This window comes from Cervus canadensis, chromosome 13, assembly GCF_019320065.1.
Source record: "Cervus canadensis isolate Bull #8, Minnesota chromosome 13, ASM1932006v1, whole genome shotgun sequence".
NCBI classification, from domain to species: Eukaryota; Metazoa; Chordata; class Mammalia; order Artiodactyla; family Cervidae; genus Cervus; species Cervus canadensis.
In genome coordinates, this window is record NC_057398.1 from 23,929,220 (window position 1) to 23,952,761 (window position 23,542).

Consider the following 23,542-nt stretch of genomic DNA (forward strand, 5'->3'; position numbering starts at 1 on the left):
TCCAGCTTGTGCTTCATCCAGCCCAGCGTTTCTCATGATGTACTCTGCATATAAGTTAAATAAACAGGGTGACAATATACAGCCTTGACATACTCCTTTCCCTATTTGGAACCAGCGTGTTGGTCCATGTCCAGTTCTAACTGTTGCTTCCTGACCTGCATATAGATTTCTCAAGACACAGGTCAGGTGGTCTGGTATTTCCATCTCTTTAAGAATTTTCCAGAGTTTGTTGTGATCCACATAGTTTAAGGCTTTGGCATGGTCAATAAAGCAGAAGTAGATGTTTTTCTGGAACCCTCTTGCTTTTTCGATGATCCCCATTTAAACATGGTATATGATCCTTTTAATGTTTTGTTCAATTCAGTTTGCTGGTATGTTGTTGAGAACTTTTGAACTATATTTATTAGGGATATTGGCTTATAGTTTCCTTGTAGTAACCTTCTCTGGTTTTGATATTAAAGTAAAGCTTGCCTTCTAAAATGAATTTGAGAGTTTTTTCTCCTCTCCAATTTTTTGGGAAGAGTTTGAGAAGGATTCTTACTAATTCTTTAAATGCTTGGTTTTAATGTTTGGTAGTATGCAGTAAAATCATCTGGTCCTGGGGTTTTCTTTGTTGAGGAAGTTTTGATTCCTGATTCAGTCTCCTTACTTGCTGCTGATCTATTCAGACTTTCTATTTCTTGAGTCTTGTGTATTTCTAGAAATTTATTCATTTTTTTTCTAGGCTATCCAATTTGTTGGTGTATTGCTTTTCAAAGTAGTCTCTTGTTATCCTTTATATTTCTGTAGTATCAATTGTAATGTCCCCTTTTCTGATAACCTCATTTATCTGTGTTCTCTTTGATTAATTTAGCTAAAGCTATGTAATTTTGTTCATCTTTATCTCTTTTGAACATTTTTAGCTTAAAGTCTATTTTGTGTGATATAAACGTAGCTACCTCTACTTTCTTTTGGTTACCATTTGTTTAAAATACTTTAATTCTATCCCTTCATTCTCAGTCTGTGTGTATCCTTAAGGCTAAAGTGAGTCTCTCTGGGCAGCATGTTATTGGATCCTGCCTTTTTTTTTTTTCCTTTTTCCAATCAGCCACTCTATCTCTCTTGGGATAATTTATTCATTTTCATTTAAAGTAATACTGGTAGATAAGGACTCATTATTAACATTTTGTTAATTGTGTTTCTCTTTGTGAATTCTTTGACCCTTGCTTCTGCTCTTGCAGTCTTTCTTTGTGATTTGCTGACTCTTTGTAATGGCATGCTTTGATTCTCTTTTGTGAATCTACTGTTGGTTTTGCTTTACAGTTAACATGAGCCTTATATAAAATATCTTATAACATCCTATTTTAAGTTGACAACAACTTAACTTTGATAGTGTATAGAAACTTCATACTTGATGTTTCTTCCCACTTCACACTTTAGTTATTGATGTCACAATCTACATCCTTTTTTTAAAATATTGTGATAAAAATTACTATAGTTATGGTATTTGTTTTATACTTTTTATTTTTTAATTTTTTTTGTTTACCTTTCAGTTTATTTTTTTATTTTTATTTTTTATTATTAGTTGGAGGCTAATTACTTCACAACATTTCAGTGGGTTTTGTCATACATTGATATGAATCAGCCACAGAGTTACACGTATTCCCCATCCCGATCCCCCCTCCCATCTGCCTCTCTACCCGATTCCTCTGGGTCTTCCCAGTGCACCAGGCCCGAGCACTTTGGATGAAACTGGAGCCCATTATACAGAGTGAAGTAAGCCAGAAAGATAAAGAACATTACAGCATACTAACACATATATATGGAATTTAGAAAGATGGTAATGATAACCCTATATGCAAAACAGAAAAAGAGACACAGAAGTACAGAACAGACTTTTGAACTCTGTGGGAGAAGGTGAGGGTGGGATGTTTCGAAAGAACAGCATGTATATTATCTATGGTGAAACAGATCACCAGCCCAGGTTGGATGCATTTTTTATACTTTTTAAAAAGAGCTGTAAGTGAATTATGTTCTACCAGTATACATTAGAGAATGTGACTCTGACTATGTATTCATCATTGTTGTTGCTCAGTCCCTAAGTTATGTCAGACTCTCTGCGACCCCACAGACTGCAGCACGCCATACTTCCCTGTCCTCCGCTATCTCCCGGAGTTTGCTCAAATTCATGTCCACTGAGTCAGTGATGCTATCTAACCATCTCATTCTCTGCCACCCTCTCCTCCTTTTGCCTTCAATCTTTCCCAAAATCAGGGTCTTTTCCAATGAGTCGGCTCTTTGCATCAGGTGGCCAAAGTATTGGAGCTTCAGCTTCAGCATCAGTCTTTTCAATGGATATTTCGGGTATTTATCATTACAAGTGAATTTTACAATTCATGTTTTTATGATGTTAAATCAGCATCCTTTTATTTCAGCTTGCTGATGCCCTTTAATTTTCCCTGAAAGGCAGGACTAGTGATGCTGAACTCCCTCCGCTTTTGTTTGCTGGGGAACACATTTATCTCTATTTTATTTACAAAGTTCAGCTTTGCCAAGCCTGGTATTCTTGGTTGATATTTTTTTCTTTCAGTATGTTGAATATATCATCTCACAATTTCTTAGCCTCCAGTGTTTCTGCTGAGAGACTAAATAGACTTATAATAAGTCTGGATAAACATCTTCTTTGGGTGGGGCTGCTGGCTGTGCACCATGGTCAGAATGGCCACTAGCTGAGCTTCGTGATCACCTCTGGATGGGCAAGGTCACAGACTATGTTCCCTGGCAGGGTGGCACCAGTGGTTAGACTGGCTGGGCTCCATAGCTTGATGGTACTATACGCTGGGCTTTGAGGCTGCCCAGAGTGACCCTTCAGGCTACTTGGTTATGCAGAGGGACAGACTGTGCCCAACAGGTGGGCAAGGTTGCTGACTTGGCTCTCTGTCTGAGCAGGGCTGTAAGATGCAATTGGCAGCTTGCTCTGTTTCTCTGGCCAAACTTCCTAGAAGATCAGGACTGGAGCCTAAACCAGAAATTGTATGGGGCCTGTGAATTTGCTTCCCTGCCTGGCCAGAGCAGTAGAACAAGCTCTATGACCACTATAGCTCACTGACTGATGATCTACATCAAACAAACTGCCAACCAGTATCTTTGACCGGATGAGGTCACTAGCTTGGCTCTACACATGGACAGAGCTATGGGCTGGGAAATCTCGTTGAATACCACTGAAAGCAGTAATGTGGTCTGCAAAGATCCTCCTCTCTGTCACTATCTGATTTCTTGCGGTCAAGCCCTGCAGATTACCCTAGTGATCTCTATTAGGTAGAGCAAAGTAGGCCTCCTAGAAAGCATCTTGCAACACTGGGGGAGCTGCATGTCCACCTTGGTTTCTCACGTTGGGATGCTGTAAGGATAAAGCTAGGGTAAAGAACCTGCCTGCCAATTCAGGAGATACAAGAAACACAGGTTTGATCCCTGGGTGTGCCCCTGGAGGAGGGTATGGCAACCCACTCCAGGATTCTTGCATGGAGAATCTCATGGACAGAGGAGCCTAGCAGACTACGGTCCATAAGATCGCATAGAGTCAGACACGACTGAAGTGACTTAGCATGCATGCAAGGATAGGCGAGACTTACGCGAGGGACAACACAGGTGTGTGGCAGGTGACCAAGGGGGGTCGTTCCCTTCTTGAACACGGAAACTATGTCTTACATCAACAACTGTCATAGTGCTTTTACAAGTAGGCACTCAAAAGAATTGAAATGGGTAAAACTTTTTATCCAGGTAAAATTACAAAAGTAAATTTCTTTACTTTTTTTTTTAATATGTATAATCTCATTTAACTCACTCATCAGCCTTACTATGCAGGAGATATTTACTACTCCCATTGTAGAGGTAATGTATAAAGGTATATGAAGCTAAGAGATTAAATTGATAGAAAGGAAATTACTACAAAAGTGCTTTCTGCTATTAAAATGGTTTCCAGAAATATATGCTCTCACAAAGGAAGTAGCAGAAATGTGTTTCTTTTCATACAAATGAGAGCACTTCTTATGTATCACTGGGAAGAATGATCCATGAGAAGAATGCCCCCTTTCTGTTCCTCACCATTTTTATTACCGAAATAGTGACAGCCTACAGTGTCCAGGCTCCTCTTGGAAATAAGGCACAGAAGCTCAGGGTGAATGGCTGGGTTGGGGTTTATTATATAGTACAGCTGTGTCTTTGAAATTTTACTTTCTTTTAAGGCTGATCATATATGGCACTTGGAACATAAAGTCTCTGTTATTCACTTTAGCTGATGAGATCATTTATAGCTTCATCTTAATCCCAAAGCTCTTTGCGGCATGTAGTAATTTCTATGCCCCTACTAACTGCTGGACTCAGATAACCTAGATTCACATACCAGTCCTAGCTGTGACCTTGGGCATGCTACAGTACCTCCCCAGGTGTCAGATTCCTCTTCTGTAAAGCAGGGATCATGACAATCTACTTCCTTCTGAGGACTGAATGAGATAGATGTAAAGCTCTCAGACCTTACCATATATATAAGTGACACATGAAAACTAACAACTATTATTGTACACTCAGGCCAGTGCAAATGTAAAAACCTGCACGTACCTTCAGGTATGCATATTTATATCCCACAATGAGCAAGAGGGCTCCCCTCGTGGGCTCAGCTGGTAAAGAAACCACCCGCAATTCGGGAGACCTGGACTCCATCCCTGGGTTGGGGAGATCCCCTGGAGAAGGAAACGGCTACCCACTCCAGTATTCGGCCTGGAGAATTCCATGGACTGTATAGTCCATGGGGTCGCAAACAGTCGGACACGACTGAGTGACTTTCACTTTCACTCACTAACTGCTGGGCACTGCTGTAACTTTGTATCCCCCAAAGCCCTTAGCACAGAGAGCTACATAAATAGCAAGTATTGATATTTATTTAAGATAATTTTAATAAAACTCTGAATAAATCTGCCTTTATCAATAAAGGCATGTCACTCACACAGGGCAATCAGTTGGCAACTGTGAAGATAAAAGCCAAGAAAAATGTAGAAGAAAAGGATGAGTGTCAAAGTTGAAGCAAGGGGCAGCCAAATGTAACTATATTTGTACTGGATTTCTTTTAATATTATAGTAAATGATAAATGTTATTATAGTAAATGTTATATATATAGTATATATAATATATATTATATTATATATAATTATATGTATTTATATTTTATATTTATATATAATATATATAATAATATTATATATTATAGTATATATAAATGATATGATAGTAAATGATAAATAAAAGAAATTCTTGTATTATCTGTATTTTAAGAAATTCTTATATTATCTGTATTTTGTATTGGCTATTTATCTTATATCTCAATTCATTTAAAAAATCAGTCAAGATCTGAAAATCAATCTGGAGCTGCACTAGCAAACTTCATTTTATTGTGCGAGTGGGTTCCCCACTAAGTAGCACTGGGGCATCCATCTATTTTAAAAAGCATTAAAATGACTTTAATTTGCTGTTGTTGTCGCTTAGTTGCTAAGTTGTATCCGACTCTTTTGCGACCCCATGGAATGTAGCCTGCGAAGCTCCTCTGTCCATAGGATTTTCCAGGCAAGAATACTGGAGTGGGTTGCCATTTCCTTCTCCAGGGACTCTTCCTGAACCAGGGATCGAACCTGCATCTCCTGCTTTGCATGTGGATCCTCTACCGCTAAGCCACCAGTGAAGCATTTAACTTATTACAATGATTTCATTGAACTTGACAATCTAATTTATCATTGATATGCAATTGATTTGTCTAACTTACAATAAAAATAAATCACTGGACAATATATTTTAAATCGGCTATTAGAAGTTGGACCACAGTGTGTCTCTAGTAGTGAATATCCATCTTTGCTGTGTACAGGAGCTTTGTCATGGAAACACTATTGCTTTACTGAGGAAATGATGAGATAAATATTAAAAGCTTATAATTTAAGATGTCAAAACGTCATCCATGGCTCTATGAAATACAAAACTAAATACCTGCCTCACATGCACAATCTGAGAATCAAGCATGATGTAATCACTGTTTATTAACAAATGCTGATAATGATCTGCCATCTGTACTAACAGAGGTTATCACTGAACGGAGCCAGTCTTTAAGCTTCACTGCTTCGTTCTGTGTGCTCAGTCATGTCCGACTCTCTGTGACCCCATCGACTGTATAGTCCACCAGGCTCCTCTGTCCGTGGAATTCTCCAGACAAGAATACTGGAGTGGGTTGCCATTTCCTACTCAGAGGACCTTCCCAACCCAGAGGTCGAACCCATGTCACTTGTGTCCCCTGCATTTGCAGGCGGATTCTTTACCACTGTGCCCCCTAGGAACCCCTGCTTCTCTCTGCAATCAACCACAAAACAAAGCACCCTAAGTACTGCAAAAGTCTTTAAGACTCACCTGAAGTAGTTACATCAAGATTTTTGTGAAGTAAAATTATATGTTGAAAATCTTAAATAACTGTTTAGGATAAAACTAAGTTTTTATTTCACATCATGGGGTCGCCAAGAGTCGGACATGACTGAGCGACTGAACTGAACTGAACTGATGTGTTTTCACATCTTTTGGTAGTCAATCTACCTTTTTTCCATGAAGTTAATGAATACTCCACTGATTTTTTTGTTTTCTTCAACAAAGGTCAATGTTAGAGACCATTCTGACAATCATAAATTAATGAGTCTTCATTTTATGTTTACAAGTTGAAAAGCAAATAGATGAAAACTTATGAGTGTTTATTTTCCTTTTAAATCAAATACGTGCTAAATACATGGTAAAATACATTTAAATTTAATGGCTATCTGTAAGTCTTAAAACATGCTGTACCCCCTATTACTTTGCTTTGCGAGCTCGATATAAGGTAGGGCCCAAAAGAAAATTGGCTGGGTAAATAATTATTAGTTTTAGAAAGAACAGCATTGTTACAGACATTCATTCATGACCCCATTAATCCTCACCAAAGTAGGAATAAGTTCCACATTTTAAATATTAGACTAGTGACGTTCAAGGAAGTTAAGTGATTTACCAATAACTATATATCTATTATGTAAAGTCTGGACTTAATCCCATGGTTATACTCTTTTTGCGCCAGATACAAAATATAACTACACTTATAATGCACGGTATTCAACATTCATAGAAACCCAAGGAGGATGATAATATTATTTTCACTTTATATTATAAATGAAGAAACTGATTCTTCAATCTCAGGGAACTTTCCCAAGGTCATGTAACTTGAAAGGTATTAACCCACAATTTAAATTCACAGCTGTGCTTTTTATAATCCTTTGAAGGAATTCGGCTTTGAAAGGACAAAGATGTCTGAGAGAGCTAAATGGGAGGATCAAAAGAGGATTTTTTTCTTAAGGCAAAATGCCTTGATTGTATTTACAGGACACAGGGAGAAAATGCTGAGGAATGACTCTGAAGCACTGATGCAAAAATTAACAGAGAACAGGAAAAATCTCTTGAGTTTATAAGGAAGAAGTGATTTGGAAGTAAAGAAGGGCTTATTAAAAATAAACTCAAACTCTTATAGCAAAGAATCACTACAAGATAATGGGATGTATCTGTCTAGCATTCTACCTTCCTATCATCTTATGTCAAGATCTCCTTTCTTATAGGAACACCATTTCATTTTTCAGGAAGAGTTGACCCAGATCATTACCAGTACAGAGGTGAACTTAAGACCTGGGGCCAGGCCCATCAGAACACTGGAACTTCCTGACCTCAGTAACCAACTCAAGAATGGCAGACCCCCAAGGGCAGGATCCTCCAGGGTTTTTGCTTGCTTGTTTTGTTTAAGTGCAGAAGCTATAGCAAAAGATAAACATGATGCCTTTTGAATGAAGCTGTAAAACTGAAAAGATACTAAGACAGGCCAAGTTGCAGACAAACTGCCAGCTTTGTGCCCTGCCTTTATAAGTTAAAGCAAGAAACTCTAAGCACAACAGAGATAAAGAGATGCAGATTTCCGATGACAAAATATGAACTCTGGAATATCAAGCATATCAAAATCATCTCTGCTCTGGACTTCCCAGTTATGTGGGCCAATATATTTCCTTTTAAATTTAAACTACTTTGAGTTCATGTTATGTCACATGTAGCAGAAAGATTCCTAAATAATATCATGGCGCAAATATTTTTACTTAAGCATATAAAGACACTAGGAAGCCTCTGTTTTGTTACCTCGGACTTTGTAGAATCTTTATGTTCAGGAAAACTAAGAAGTAGCTCTACTTCTCATTTCTTAAGTTCATTGGTTAAATCTTACCCGAAGCTCGTTTTTCTTTGGGGGGGGGAGACATTACAAAGATTTGTAATTTTTAAATCTTATATTATTTTTAAATGTAGCACACAGAAAAAGACATAAAAGTTAAGATTTTACTTCATAGAATAAATGATTAAGAAGTATAAACAGGCTGGGAGCTAGAATACTGTTTACTCCTGAAGATCCCTACGTGTCCCTTCCCAGTCATGACTCCCAGTTTCTCCAGGAAGGTCAAGATCCTGACTTTAACTGTATTGACTTCATTGGTATTATCTGTATTTTCCATCTACATAGCATCCTAAAAAAAACAGAGTTTACTTTGGTCGTTACTGAATTATACTAAATGGAATCATACCAAATGATACCAATAATTTGCTTCCTTACTAAACTTTATGCTTGTATGATTCATTCACAATAGCCCATGTAGTATATAGGAACTTCCCAGGTGGTGCTAATGGTAAAGAATCTGTCTGCCAGTGCAGGAGATGTAAGAGATGCGGGTTTGATCCCTGGGTCAGAAGATCCCCTGGAGGAGGGCACAGCAACCCACTCCCGTATTCTTGCCTGGAGAGTCCCACGGGAAGAGAAGCCTGGTGGGCTACGGTCCACGGGGTCACAAAGAGTAAGTCGTGACTGAAGTAACTAAGCATGCATGCAAGCATGTAGTGCAAAACATTTCTTTCATTGCTGTATAGTGTCCCATAATATGAATATGCCACAATTTATCCATTTTGATGTCTAATTACAAATGTAAAATGTAAAATGCCCATTATAATAATGGGCATTTGAGTTGTGTGATCATTATAAACACTGATCCTATAGTATAAACTGTAATTATGATCCTATTTTAATGCATGATTCTAGTGTAAAAGTAGTGAAAGTGTTAATTACTCAGTCGTGTTCTATTCTTTGCAACCTCATGGAGTGTGGCCCGCCAGGCTCCTCTGTCCATGGAATTCTCCAGGCAAGAATACTTGAGTGGGTAGCCATTTTCTTCTCCAGGGGACCTACCCGACCCAGGGATCAAACCCAGGTCTCCCACAATGCAGGCAGATTCTTTACCATCTGAGTCACCAGTATATAGGTTCTTAAATTTGACTAAAGTATATACTGAGAGTGGAATTAACTGGTATGCATATCTTTATCAGATAAAGCAAAACTGGTTTCCAAAGGAGTTGTGCCTAGTTACAGTTTTTGAAAAAATGCAATACTTTTAAACATTCTGGCTTATCCAAAAATAATCGTTTTTGCAGCTGGAAAGCTTCCATACATGCTGATATTAGTGTGTGTGTGTATATATACACACACACAGTGATTTAACCTTAAAAAGGAGCATAATCTTCTGAAAGTCTAAAAAAGTATATGTTTGATTAAAAAAAACTTTAAAGCTGCTTGACAATAAATATGTGAGAGAAATATACTGGGGTTAAAAATTATCCAAAATACTTTACATAGTATTTAGAATAAATGAATGTTCAAAAGATATTATTTATTATACTAATAATATAATGATATTAGTGATAATTATTGCATATTTGACTTTAAAGGCAAACACTATAATGATTACAAGCAATCTGTGGTGTAACAGCTTTTTTGAGCTATAAATGATAAATTTATTATAATTCCATCAATGGATATAACAGCATCTATGTGATAAACATTTAATTCTTCCAGTGCTTTACTGCAAGTTACAAAGAACATTATCAAAGCATCTGAAAATTTCCAAGCACCAGGAAAAGATATTTATTTCTTAAAACTATTCAGACATGGAAAAACTTTAAAATTCTAAATTTTGGTTCTTAAACCTACTTTCATTTTTGGTCTTTCTTTCCTCTTAGGCAGTGAACGTGAAATATAAATGACCATGGGTGAGGAAGACAGCCTCCCAGAAAGAAGCTGCTTCTGACAATGATTAATGTGGAGCTGCCAAAGGATATGTGGCAGCAAAAAGAAGCCATTGCTTATGTAACTGATAAAAAATTAGTCAGTAAGGCCCTAATAACGTATCTCCCTGGAATCCAAGATAGTGTATTTGATGAATTGTTTAAGCTAGACTCTATTCTTTTACCTATTTAAACCATGGGGGCAACAGGAAATACAGAAAAGAAAAAATTATAGTTAGCTTCTCTTATTCAAATTGGTTAATGGATATATTGGTCTTTCAATGAAATATGCTGATTAATAGAATTATCACATGTATTTTCAATAAAATTACAATCTAATCTAATTTGTTTTTCACTAACATTGATTATCAGTTTATCTTTCCTCCAGGATTCTGAAGGCATTTCTATACATCCAGTTATTTTTATAAGCCATGACAACAACTGCATAGTTATATTAATGTAGAAAGTGTAGATACTAGACTACATTTCTATTCATCTTGTGACACACTTTGGAAGCAATTTTGTTGAGTATGTTTACAATAGCTGACTTTCCACGACCCTTATAATAGAAGAGTAGATAATGTAAAAAAAAATCTGGGTTATTTGAGTTTCTTAGCTATTTGAATCACTCTCTTTTTTTCAGGGAGAAAATGTGTCCAACTAAACATGAACTTACAGTTAACTAAACTTCTGTTAAGTTTCAGAACAGATTTCCTAAAGTGATATTCTTCTCATTGAGGTTTAATAGATATGTGTTTCACAGGTCTAATAGATATGTGTTTCACAGGCCTAAAATGCTAAACTGTGACATATTCAAAGATTACTTTGTAGAAAACAAAGCTTCACTATCTGTGGCCTGAACATCAGCTTTTCATCAGAGCGACCATGAAGCTCCTTCTAGAAAAATGATGGTTTTGAACCTTGGTGAAAACACCCATCACTGCTTCCAGCCTCCAGCCCCTTGTGTAGGGACATGACTATTCCAGATCTACTAGGAGGCGTCAGTAATAGAACTAAGGGCCTAAGAATTTATGACTATAAAGTACTTGATTATCACAGGAAATCTCAAGAAGGTGGTCTGTGGAGATGACAAAAAAAAGACAGTAAGAGAACATCAAAACACCATAAATAGATGATAATACCACAGAGAAAGAAATTGAAATCAAAGCTAGAGTGAATAATCACAATAGAACAACGGTATATTATTTTTTTTCATTAAAGTCAAATGATCAGAATTAGGACCATGAATCTACTATAACTGTTCTTCATTTTCAGAATGCAAATCGTAAAAAAAAAAGCTTCTGTTTTAAACTTGGTCCTCTTTGCTGCATCTGACATTATACAATGCTGCTTCTCTGTTGAAAATCAAGAAACTCTTCAGAGATCCCTCTTCCTCATTAGCTCTTTAAATAATTGGCATTCCTGGGTTCTATTCTGTTTTTCTTCTACTTATTTTTCTGAAATGATCTGATCCACTCTCATCATTTCAGCTTTGATTTCTCCCCAGAGTCAGTCTCCAGTATACAGCTGGCTGCTGGACAGCTACTCAGATGGCCCCCAAATACCCTCCCTTTCCAAAATTTTAAAACTAAATTCATCATCAACTCTAACCTTTTTGCTTCCATTCAATCTCAATGGACCTGTTTTCTACCTCAGTTCAATACACCGAAATTTACCCGGTCGCTTAAGCAACGAAACAAGACAGGCTACCTTTGACCCTTCCTCTGTCATTCCATCCATGAAACCTACCAATTTTGCCTCCAGAAAAATGATTCTTTCTTTTTCTCTAAGTCTCAACAGTGCTCATTTAGATTGCTATTTCCTAACTGGTATCTCTGCTATTGCATGCTTCTTTTCAGTTCCATCCTCTACGTGGATATAAGAATTTATCTGAAATGAAAATCTGATTGTCATTCCCTTGCTTCAAACTGATTGTGGCTCCTCATTAGGTACAGAATAAAGCCTCTATAGAATAAAGCCTACATTTCTTGATATTAAGTCTTTATAATTTTTCCCTGCCCATGTGTCCATTTTTATCTCACATATCTTTCTCTGCATACACTTTCTATGGCAATGATATAGAAACTGTCATTTCACTGTTCCCTTTATATATTGTGCCCTTTGTTTTGCCATACATCTGCTCACGAAGCAATCTCTACTCCTCTTATCCATCTTGTCTTCCCCAACCTCATTTATGTCTTGGCAAGGCTACCACCTCTTCTAGAAAGTCTTTTCTGAAAGTTCTCCTCTCTTCTCTTATTCTGTGCATCGCTTTCACTTAGCACACCATAAGTCCTCTATAGTGATCATCACAAAAACAATGGAGATACATAAAAAGAATTAAAATAATAGGTATGTGCCTACATTACCTGTGCCCCATTCCAGCCCTAAGGCCTTTGAAAACACAAACAATAAATTATTCATATTTGTAATCCTACATCTTAGCCCAGTACTGACAACTGATCCTCAATAAATGTTCTGTCAAATGACTAAGAAGAAAGAGAATGTACAAAAATAAATCACAGAAGAGGTAAAAGACTTCCTTGTCACATTCCTTCATGATGCTCCTGGTCCTGCTCACATTTAGGCAGATACATTGACTTCCTCAATCCTAGTGGGTTCTAGTTAAAAATAACTCCAAATAAGCAATTTATTCCCTACCATCCCACAAAATTAATTCTATTGAGAAACTAACTGTCATGTTCTTGACATCAGATCTCTTATTTTCTCACCAAAAGTACAGGTTTAAAAAGAAATGCCATGTGTAATCTCCATCAGGTAAATGGAGAATAAGAAGGGAGAAAAAAAAAAAAAAGAGCAGAAAATACAATGAATATGGCAGCACCATGCCATTTATTACATGGAAAATTACTTACATGCAGCAGCAATACAGCAGCAAGAAAAGACTGTCCTTGACAGTACCCAATGTCTTCGTCATAGACAGAGTAGGCCTAGAAAAAAGATGAAAGGAAAGAAATATTATAAACATTCACAGATTTTAACCTAAGTGCTAGTTCACATCAAGCTGCTACTTGTTCTTATCCCTGGCCTGTCCAGCACAATTTCACTGATCCCTCATCTTGAATGTTCAAGCCATTAGCACAGTGGAATCCTTCAAAGAGGCTGCACATTTCCTAAAGCAATTCTAGATGGCCCATTATCCCCAGGTTCATCTTTAGCATCTGGAATAAAAAGATGCTCAGAGCACCTAAATTAATTTTTAAAGATCCATTATGGTTTGTGGTCAGGCACACAAGACTATGGGAGGCAGGAGCAAACGGTGGAGGAGGGCAGAAGGTTCTCCAGCTGATGTGGAAATTCTAATGCACCATATGGGGGAACACTGTAGTACAGATACCATAACCCAACAGACTCCCCCTCAAGTCACCCTCTCTAGCCTCTACATGTTCTCAGACTTTGAGGGACACTTACATATCTGTTGTATACTGTTTTTCTTTTCTTATATAACCCTTTATAATATAAAAACCATTTATGGCTCCAGGGTAGTATAAAGGTAGACAATGTGGGCTATAGCTATAGTTTACTGACCCCTGGTTTAAAACAACAACAAAAAATAATTCAGGTGCTCTCCCATTTATTTTTAAAATACAAACAACCCCAATTGTGCTGTTTAAATCCTGGACATGTACCCCATTCCATGCTTCATTTTAGTGAAGACATCTCCATTTAAAGTACTTAATATAATACAATGCACTGTGATTTTTTAAGTATAAAAATTCTCTCTGTCCAGGGCAATGGTTATCAAAGATAACGAGGAACAGTTATCATATCTTCCATAAGCCAAGGTAGTCAGGGTATAAGGACTAGAATTCTTTTTTTAATTAAAAAATCTTTATGGAAATATAGCTTCTATTCAATGAAATGCATACCTTTTAATTTCACAGTTCCTTAAGTTGAGTCATTCATGTAACTCTGACATTATAGAATATTTATATAATTTCAGAACGTCCTTCATGACTCTCTGAAGTCAAACCACCTCCACCCAGGCTACCAGTAACCTGATTTTTTTCGCAATTATTAGCTTTGCATTTTTAGAAGAATTTCATAAAAATGGATTAATATATACTCTTTTGTGTCTGACTTCCGTCACTCAGCATAATGTTTCTGAGATTCTTCAATATTGTTGAATGCATCAGTAAATCATCCACTTTTACTACTGAGGAGTATTCCACTGTATAAGTATACCACAATTGGTCTATCCACTCCCCCACTGGTGAACATATGGGTTTTTCCCCCCAGATGGGGGCTGGTACAAATAAAGCTGGTTTGTATACACAAGGCTGCTTCTTGTGTACATAGATTTTCATTCAGTTCAGTTCAGTTCAGTCACTCAGTCATGTCCGACTCTTTGCGACCCCATGAACCACAGCACGCCAGGCATCCCTGTCCATCACCAACTCCCGGAGTACACCCAAGCCAATGTCCATTGAGTCAGTGATGCCATCCAACCATCTCATCCTCTGTCACCCCCTTTTCCTCCTGCCCTCAATCTTTCCCAGCATCAGGGTCTTTTCAAATGAGTCAGCCGTTCGCATCAGGTGGCCAAAGTACTGGAGTTTCAGCTTCAACATCAGTCCTTCCAATGAACACCCAGGACTGATCTCCTTTAGAATGGACTGGTTGGATCTCCTTGCAGTCCAAGGGACTCTCAAGAGTCCTCTCCAACACCACAGTTCAAAAGCATCAATTCTTCTGCGCTCAGCTTTCTTTATAGTCCAACTCTCACATCCATACATGACCACTGGAAAAACCATAGCCTTGACGAGACGGACTTTTGTTGACAAAGTAATGTCTGCTTTTGAATATTCTGTCTAGATTGGTCATAACTTTCCTTCCAAGGAATAAGCGTCTTTTAATTTCATGGCTGGAATCACCATCTGCAGTGATTTTGGAGCCCCCAAAAATAAAGTCAGCCACTATTTCCACTGTTTCCCCATCTATTTGCCATAAAGTGATGGGACCAGATGCCATGATCTTAGTTTTCTGAATGTTAAGCTTTAAGCCAACTTTTTCACTCTCCTTTTTCACTTTCATCAAGAGTCCCTTTATTTCCTCTTCACTTTCTGCCATAAGGGTAGTGTCATCTGCATATCTGAGGTTATTGATATTTCTCCTGGCAATCCTGATTCCAGGTTATGCTTCTTCCAGCCCAGTGTTTCTCATGATGTACTCTGCATATAAGTTAAATAAGCAGGGTGACAACATACAGCCATGACGTACTCCTTTTCCTATTTGGAACCAGTCTGTTGTTCCATGTCCCTTGGGTAAATACCTAGGAGTGGAAGTTCAAGGTTCAAATGCTAAGTGTATGTTTAACTTTTTAAGATATTACCAGATTATTCTGCAAAGTGATTGTTCAGTTATTGCCTCCAAATCAGCAAAATATGAGTACTCATTGCTCACATTCTTGTCAATACTTGATATTGCCAGTCTTTTTCCTTTTATTAATTCCTGTGCTTTTGACTTAAATTTCTCTGATGGCTAATGACATAGAATGTCTTATACTGTGTTTTTAGGCAACTGATATAACTTCTTTTGAGGTTATCTCCGAGTTTTGTTCATTTGTTTAATTCAGTTGCTCATCTTATCACTGTCAATTCATGAAAATTCTTTATACATTCTGTTGACAGAATCATTATCTGACATATGTATTACCGATATTTTCTCCCAGTGCCTTTTGAAGAACTATTATCTTTTAACCTTCTGCCAATGATGACATTATCACACCCTCATTTAATGAGAGAAAAATTAGATCACGGAATTATTTCCTAATGAATTTATGGAAGCTTTTCTTCATTATAACCAGTTTCCCAAGATCAGCCTAATTATAAAAACTGAAAGATGGACTACCATCCTTTTATTTATTTAATTTTTTTTATTTATATAGTTTTATTTATGAGTGCTTATTTGTACTTTTATCCAGAGATCATGGATTGGGGTAGGTTGGGGGTGTGTGTCTGTGTGTGTGTGTGTGTGTGTGTGTGTGTGTGTGTGTGTGTGTACAAGGATTATAGGGAGAAAAGGAAAGGAACAATTAGCAAAGAAAGAGGGGAGAGGTTCTAATACTATCCTTATTTAGTGCATCCCTGATGGTTCTCCATTACTTCTTTTTCCACGAACAAGGAACTCTGAGATTTCTTGATAAGACATCATGTCACATATTATCATCAAGGCTTCCCTTTCTCATAAAAGATAATCTAAACTGAGGATTCCTTAAAACTGGGGATCTCTAAAGGCAATCATGCTTCATCAGTCCTGACATAATTTTGACAAATGTTTGATCCATCTTTATATATTTAATAGTTACTGAGAAGTGTGCTATGTACATGTGCAATTTGCTATGTACATGCACATTTGTGTTACAAGAGAAGTCTAACATAAAATAAAGGTCCACAGTCCACCAGAGGAGTCCACCAGAATTCAGTGACCCCACAAACTATTCTCTAACTGGAGAGCTGAGGATAAAAGTACATATCAGCAGTGTATCGATCTTACTTTCTAATTATGTTATGGCTTTGGATTAGGTTAGCAACAAAAACGACTTTTCAGAGGGCACCTAATAAATCAATTTTATGATTCACAGTTTGAAAAACACAATGTTCTAGTACGTTCTTTCCCTTGGAGTTCTTCCAAGCATTCTTTGGGTTTAGTCTAAGCCTCCTCTAACTGAACTGAACCAAACCCTTTCCCTCCATTTGAAACTTGCCTCTCTTTTGCACCATACATTCTTGTCCCACTCCTCACTGTAACTGCTTCCCTGGCCAGATGCCTGCTCAAACTGACTTTCAGAAACCAACTGAATAGCACTACTATAACGGAGGAGGAATTGGACCAACCTTCCCTCTGGTAATAAATTTAATCTATATACAGACAAAATATATAAACAACTATCTGAAAGCACTGAGCAAAAAGCAGGAGGAAGAAACTGTAGGGGAGAATAAACTTGTAAGACAGTAATGACACTGCATAAAATTCTCATTTTTTATGGCTTTTTCTGGAGGCCATGTGACAATGGTGCCACAATGGAAGGATAAAACTTGGATATTAAACTTAGACTTACTGGCTTGAAGAATCAGAGAACAGACTGGGATGACTGTAACAGCTAGAAAGCAAGAGTAGAAATGCTAGGGGAAAAGTAACAGAAGAGGAGCCTTTACTACACCTAGTGTAAAAGTACAATATCCAAGACAATGTAAAACTGATACAAGTATAGACAAATAAATAAAACAGAATAAGAAGTCTAGAAGTAGAGACACCCTCATATAGTCATTTAATTGCAACAAGGTTATCAAGATAACAGTGAGGGAAGGAGAAATTTTTCCAAATGTAAAAATGTAAATCTATAGAAATTGTTTCAACAAATATGCTCAAACAATTGGAATCCATATGGGGGAAATTAATGAACCTTTATCCCTGATTTTATTTCATATGAAAAAATTAATTCTAGATATACCATACTCCTAAATATAAAAGTAAAATTATAAAGCTACTCAGGGAAAAGACAGAACATCATTGTAACTTGGTAAAGGCAAAGGTTTCTTAGCCAGGGCACAGAAGTATTAACTATTAAAAAAATAAATGAATACAATAGACATTAGCAAAATTTAGAAACTGAAAAGCAGAGACATGAGTCTGCTGACAAAGGTCCGTACAGTCAAGGTTATGGTCTTCCCAGTGGTCACATATGGTTGTGACAGCTGGACCAAAAAGCAGCAGAATGCTAAAGAATTGATGACTTTGAACTGTGGTGCTAGAGAAAACTCCTGAAAATCTCTTGGACAGCAAGGAGATCAAACCAGTCAATCTTAAGGGAGATCAACTGGATGGACTGAAGCTAAAGTTCCAGTATTTTGGTCGTCTGATGAGAACAGCTGACTCACTGGAAAAGTCCCTGATGCTGGGAAAGATGAAAGACAGAAGGAGAAAAGGGTGCCAGAGGATAAGATGGATGGATGGCATCACCGATGCAATCAACATGAACTTGGGCAAACTTCAGGAGATGGTGAGGGGCAGAGAGGCCTGATGTGCTGCAGTCCACAGGGTCGCAAAGAGTTGGACATGACTGGGCGACTGAACAACAACAACACTGATAAAAAGATACCATTAAGAAAACAGTTAAACTAAGGACTGGGAAAATATTTGCAAATGTATCTAAACAAAGCTTGAACAGAATATATAAAGAATTCCTCCAACTTGATATCAAAAAACCCAATTTAAAAATGGTCTGAAAAGATACATCACAGAGAAATATCTATGAATGGTCATTGGGAACATGCCCAAGTAAAGAGAAGATGAAAATGGAGGATTCTCACCTCCCCCAGTAACATATCAAAAAATACACCTATATGTGGAACAGTTCTCACTGAAAACTAACTGGAGATTGGTAGAAAGACTACTGTACAACTAAGACTGTAAGAAAGATCCACACAGAATCAAGTAGAAAGGGAAGAGAAGTGATCAGACCTGTGCCCCTGGGAGAAGACTCAGAGGAAAATAGAAATTATACAGGAAAGAGATCCTCCCAGGGAGTGAATAGTTTGAGCCACATACTGGTGCCCCGACCTTGGGGACCAACACAGGGAAGATAAGCCCAGCGGCTGGTTGGAGGGACAACGGGACTAACAGGAGGGCTGTGTGAAGACTGGACTCCACTTGTGAGAAGCATGCACGCATTTGCTTGCTCCTGAAGCAGGACACAGAGTGTGGTGTGTAAACTGCATGAGAGGCTGGCCAGCTTCCTGAAGACCACTCCAGTGCTTCAGAAGCCTTCTGGGTCTCAGACCACAACCAGACTGCCACAGCCCAAGGCCTGACCTACCCCAAATGTCTGAACCAGTAACTTTAATACTCCAAGATACTTTAAAGTATTAAGATGGATTAATTAACTGAATGCAAGAGTAAGATGGATAGAGACATCTGATAAAAGAGGTAACAAAATATTAATTATAGAATCTAGGTGATAGATTTATGTACACTGTACAATTCTTTGAGCTTTTCTGTGTATTTGAAAATACTTTGTAACTTTCAGGGGGGAATGTTGTTCCTATACTCTCTTCACTCTGTTCTGGACTACAGACTATGCTTCTGGCTGGGGTCCCAAGAGAATTTTTTATATTCAGTCAGCAAGTCACTGCTTACTGAGTATCTATTATATAATCAAACATTGTGCTGAGGTACACACAAGGATGAAAATATATGGTCTATGTTCCTCAGTTCAGAATCTTATAGAAGAACTCAGCACGTACAGTGAGAAAGTACACAGTGAGATGAGTTCCAACCAGAGGGAAAGGGTGCGTAACCAAGCCACAGTGCAAGGAATGTAGATAAAGGCAAGGGAAGCATCTCAGACAAGGTGCTACTGTCTTAGTCTCAAAGAAGAGGATGTGACCAGAATTGCTGCAAGCTTGGCCTCACGTTCTTGAAGGAAGAATACTGAGATTCTTCAGGCATGCTGCATGGTCAAAGGCAGACGATGTCAGACACTGTGCTAAATGCTTCCCCACATTCTCAATCAATCCTCACAAAGCCTGTGAGATGACAAAAGTGATATTGAGAGAGGGTAATTAACCTGGGCAAGGTCAAACAGCTAAAGCCAGGATTTGAACTCAAATCTTCTCAAATACAGAGCCTATTACATTATATCACTGCTAGAGACTGTGTTCTCTCAGAATTCATATGTTGAATCTCCAAAGTAATGGTTATTTCGATGTGGGGCCATTTAGAGTTGTTTAGGTCCTGAGGTAGAGCTCTCATGAATGGTATTAACTGTTCTTATGAAGAAGATTCAAGAGCACTCCCTCACCTCTTCTGCTACTTGTGGACACAGTGAGGAGATGGCCATCTGTGAACCAGGAAGTGAGTCCTCACCAGACACTGAAAACTGCCAGCACTGTGACCAAGGCTTCCCAGCCTCAAGGACTCTGAGTAGTAAATGTTTGTTGTTTAAGCCCCCCAGTGAGTGGTGTTCCTGTAATAGTAACAGGCTAAGACATTCACTTAGACTGTGTGCAGAATTATTCATCTTAGACATTTAGGTGTTTGGATCCACGTAAGATAAGAAAGTCCATCTTCTGATTTGCCTTGGGGTTCAATAAACATGGACAATCAGACTGCATACTCTCAAGAAAAAAGACAGTCTGATCAAGGACAGCTTAATATTTTTCAGTCCATAACTTCTGGGTTTAGGGAAGCAGAAGTTTTAATTTCTTTATGTAATATGCATGTTTATTAACATACAGACTACAAGCTAAAACTTAGACATGAGAAAACATAGGTAGTTGTTAAAGCTTGATCGTGTTGGTGCTACCACGTACATATAATTTAGGTTCCCCTTATTAAAGTCAGTACGGTGGGTGAAGGAGAGGTTGGGAAAAATTGAGAGCAGCACTGGAATATATATACGACCGCGTGTGAAACAGCTCACTAGTGGGAGGTTGCTGTGTAACACAAGGAGTTCAGCCTGACGCTCGGTGATGACCCAGAGGAACGGGATGGGGGACTGGAGTGGGAGAGGCTCAGGAGGAAGGAGATGTATAAATACTTATGCTGTTTCACGCTACGGTATGGCAGGCACCAACATAACATTGTAAAGTTAATTATTCTCCAAGTGAAAATAAATTCTTAAAAATTAATGGAAAAAAATTAATATGGAAAACACTTGATTTTTTTTTGCCTTGTGAGTAACTCTTATGCATTGATAGAGATGCTAACTTTGAAAATAATTTTCCACAGGGTAGTGAGACTTTCTTTGCCAATCCAAAATACGCAATAACCACTACTGCTCTTGAATTATTTTAAAATCCCTAAGGAAAGTTTTTACTCTTAAAGCTAGATTGTCTAAAGCCTTATCGACAACCTGTTTCTCCCCAAACACTCTTATTCACATGTCTTAATCAGACTGATACAGAAAATATAGAATGGTGCTTCTCTTTTGTCTCAGAAATGTGCAACATACTGCACTATTTTATCAAACAATCACACTTACAAATAAAGATGAAGGAAGTTCAGACTCACAGGAAGAACAAAATCAGAAGATGCTCTTTAACAAGACAGAAAGGCTGCTATGTGGGCATGCAAGAAGGAATTAAACTTCTAAAACAGAGTCCCATTCAGCCTCTTGATACTACTAAAGTACTGATGCAGCTGCTGACTTAATGGCTATCAATAGACAGTAGTTAAGTTTATTAGTTTTAACCATGACATGTTAAGTGTTTCTCTAAACGCTAACCTAAATATTGAATTCTCTCACAATTTAATAGAGCTCTGAGAACAGGAAATACTAACTCAGATTTCCCCACTTTAATAGGAGCTTGACATTTATGTAAAGCAATTTTTCATTTTTTAATATTAGATAAACTGTTAAATCTATCACTACAATGAACTTCTGCCAACATGAAACCAAAACAAACAGATAAACAAATCAGCCTTTGAATTATTGCTCAGTAGCCCTTAAATGAGTATGCTAGGGAGAAAAACCCAAATATAAAATATGTAGAATAAATTCACTTACAAACTAAAAAGAGATCTGATCTCACACAATCTGAGAGACAAAAAAAGAGATACCGAAGAAATACTATTTTAAGTAATGCTACAATAAGCTAAATGAAAAGAGGTCACAAAGTGACAAGAATCATTAAAACACATGGTTGTCTAAAAGTAGAATAACATTTAAAAAAAAGATTACTTAATATAGCACAAGAATATAAGTGGCTTTTCAAATAATTCTTCAGCATTAATTTTTCTAACAAATAACAAGTAACATTTATTAATAACTGCTATTTTCCCAGATATTTGTGTTGTGGTGCTTAGATGCTCAGCCGTATCCAACTCTGCAACCCCATGGATTGCAGCCTGCCAGGCTCCTCTGTCCATGAGGATTCTCCAAGCAAGAATACTGGAGTGGGTTGCCATGCCCTCCTCCAGGGGGTCTTCCCAACCCAGGGATTGAACCCAGGTCTCCCACATTGCAGGCAGATTCTTTACCATCTGAGCTACCAAGGAAGCCCAAGAACACGGGAGTGGGTAGCCTATCTCTTCTCCAGGGGATCTTCCCGACTCAGGAATCAAACTGGGGTCCCCTGAATTGCAAGAGGATTCTTTACCAGCTAAGCTACTTGGGATATGTAAGTAATTTATTTAACCCTTACAACAACCCTCTGAGTTAAGCACTCTTAATATCCCCATTTTATAGAAGAAAAAACTGAGGGAAAATAAAAGTAAACAGCTTGTGCAGGTCACCCAGTTAGTAAGCAGTAGGCCAGAATTCAAACTCAGGCAGCTCCAGTCTTCAAACTAAGACCTAGCTTCAGAGCCCAAGGCCTTAGCTACTGTCAGTATACAGTCTCTAGATCTCAATGATTGTTGACATATGTGGTACAGTTTACGTGAGCAAAAGAAAGACCTAATGATAAAACATAAATTTTTCTTTTTGCTATGTAATCAATGAATGTTCAGAAACAAATCGCAGAGAGAGCTTTAGTTAAAGAAGAGGAATGCTAACACAAAGTTTAGGACAGTGGTTGACTTTGGTGAGGGAACATTGAATCTGAGATGAGCACCTGGGAATATTCAAAGATACTGATAATGATTTATTTCCTAAATTGTATGTACAGGGATGTTGCTTCTATTATTGATTTTTCAAAATCATAAATACAAATTATGTTTACTCATTTGAATGTATGATACGTTGCATAATTTTAAAGATTTGAATATATTTTAAAATATTTCATAATTTTAAAAATTTGATGAATTTAAAAATATGACATGTTTCATAATTTTAAAAATTTAATTAAAGTTTTAAAGAATGACTTATTACTAACATTCCATTTCACTGAATGGAACACAGCACTGGTTTATGTTAAGATTTCAACTTGGGTGACATCTCTAGAATATAAATGTATAAGACACACACTGAGCTGGAGTTTATTTAATGTAATGATTCAAATAGCAAAACAGACAACTAATGAAAACTACTTTCTTGGAAAAAACTTTACATGTATGGCTGATTCTCATTACTTACTCTAGTTATGCTCCATGAAGTTTCTTCAAACACTGAATCGAGCAGATATTCAATTCCTATCCCTAGGGGATACAGTGTCTGAGGCTTCTGCAAGCCTCTGGTCACAACACTTTCAGCAACTGATCAATATACAACCTTCTGTTACACGTGTTTCTACTTAAATACACCTTTTAAAATATTTATTGTTGATTCATTAATGCTGAAATCACAGCCAATAGTGTTTCGCTCACACCTGAATGAAGTTGATCTAATACATGTATTTCCTCCACAAGACACATCACAGCCTTCTGGTGCTTAGCAAAACAGGCAGCACTTCAGCACGACACGTG

At 37.6% G+C, this 23,542-nt stretch overlaps 1 protein-coding gene across 3 annotated transcripts in view; it reads right to left on the reverse strand.

Moving 5' to 3' along the window:
* The window catches only part of RABGAP1L (RAB GTPase activating protein 1 like), a 669,536-nt gene that overhangs the window by 239,154 nt on the left and 406,840 nt on the right, over positions 1-23,542 (reverse strand). For all 3 annotated transcript variants that reach the window (XM_043484703.1, XM_043484704.1, XM_043484705.1), the window contains one exon: positions 13,051-13,125. In XM_043484703.1, coding sequence (XP_043340638.1) covers positions 13,051-13,125 — 75 coding nt within the window. The remainder of the gene's footprint in view (positions 1-13,050; positions 13,126-23,542) is intronic.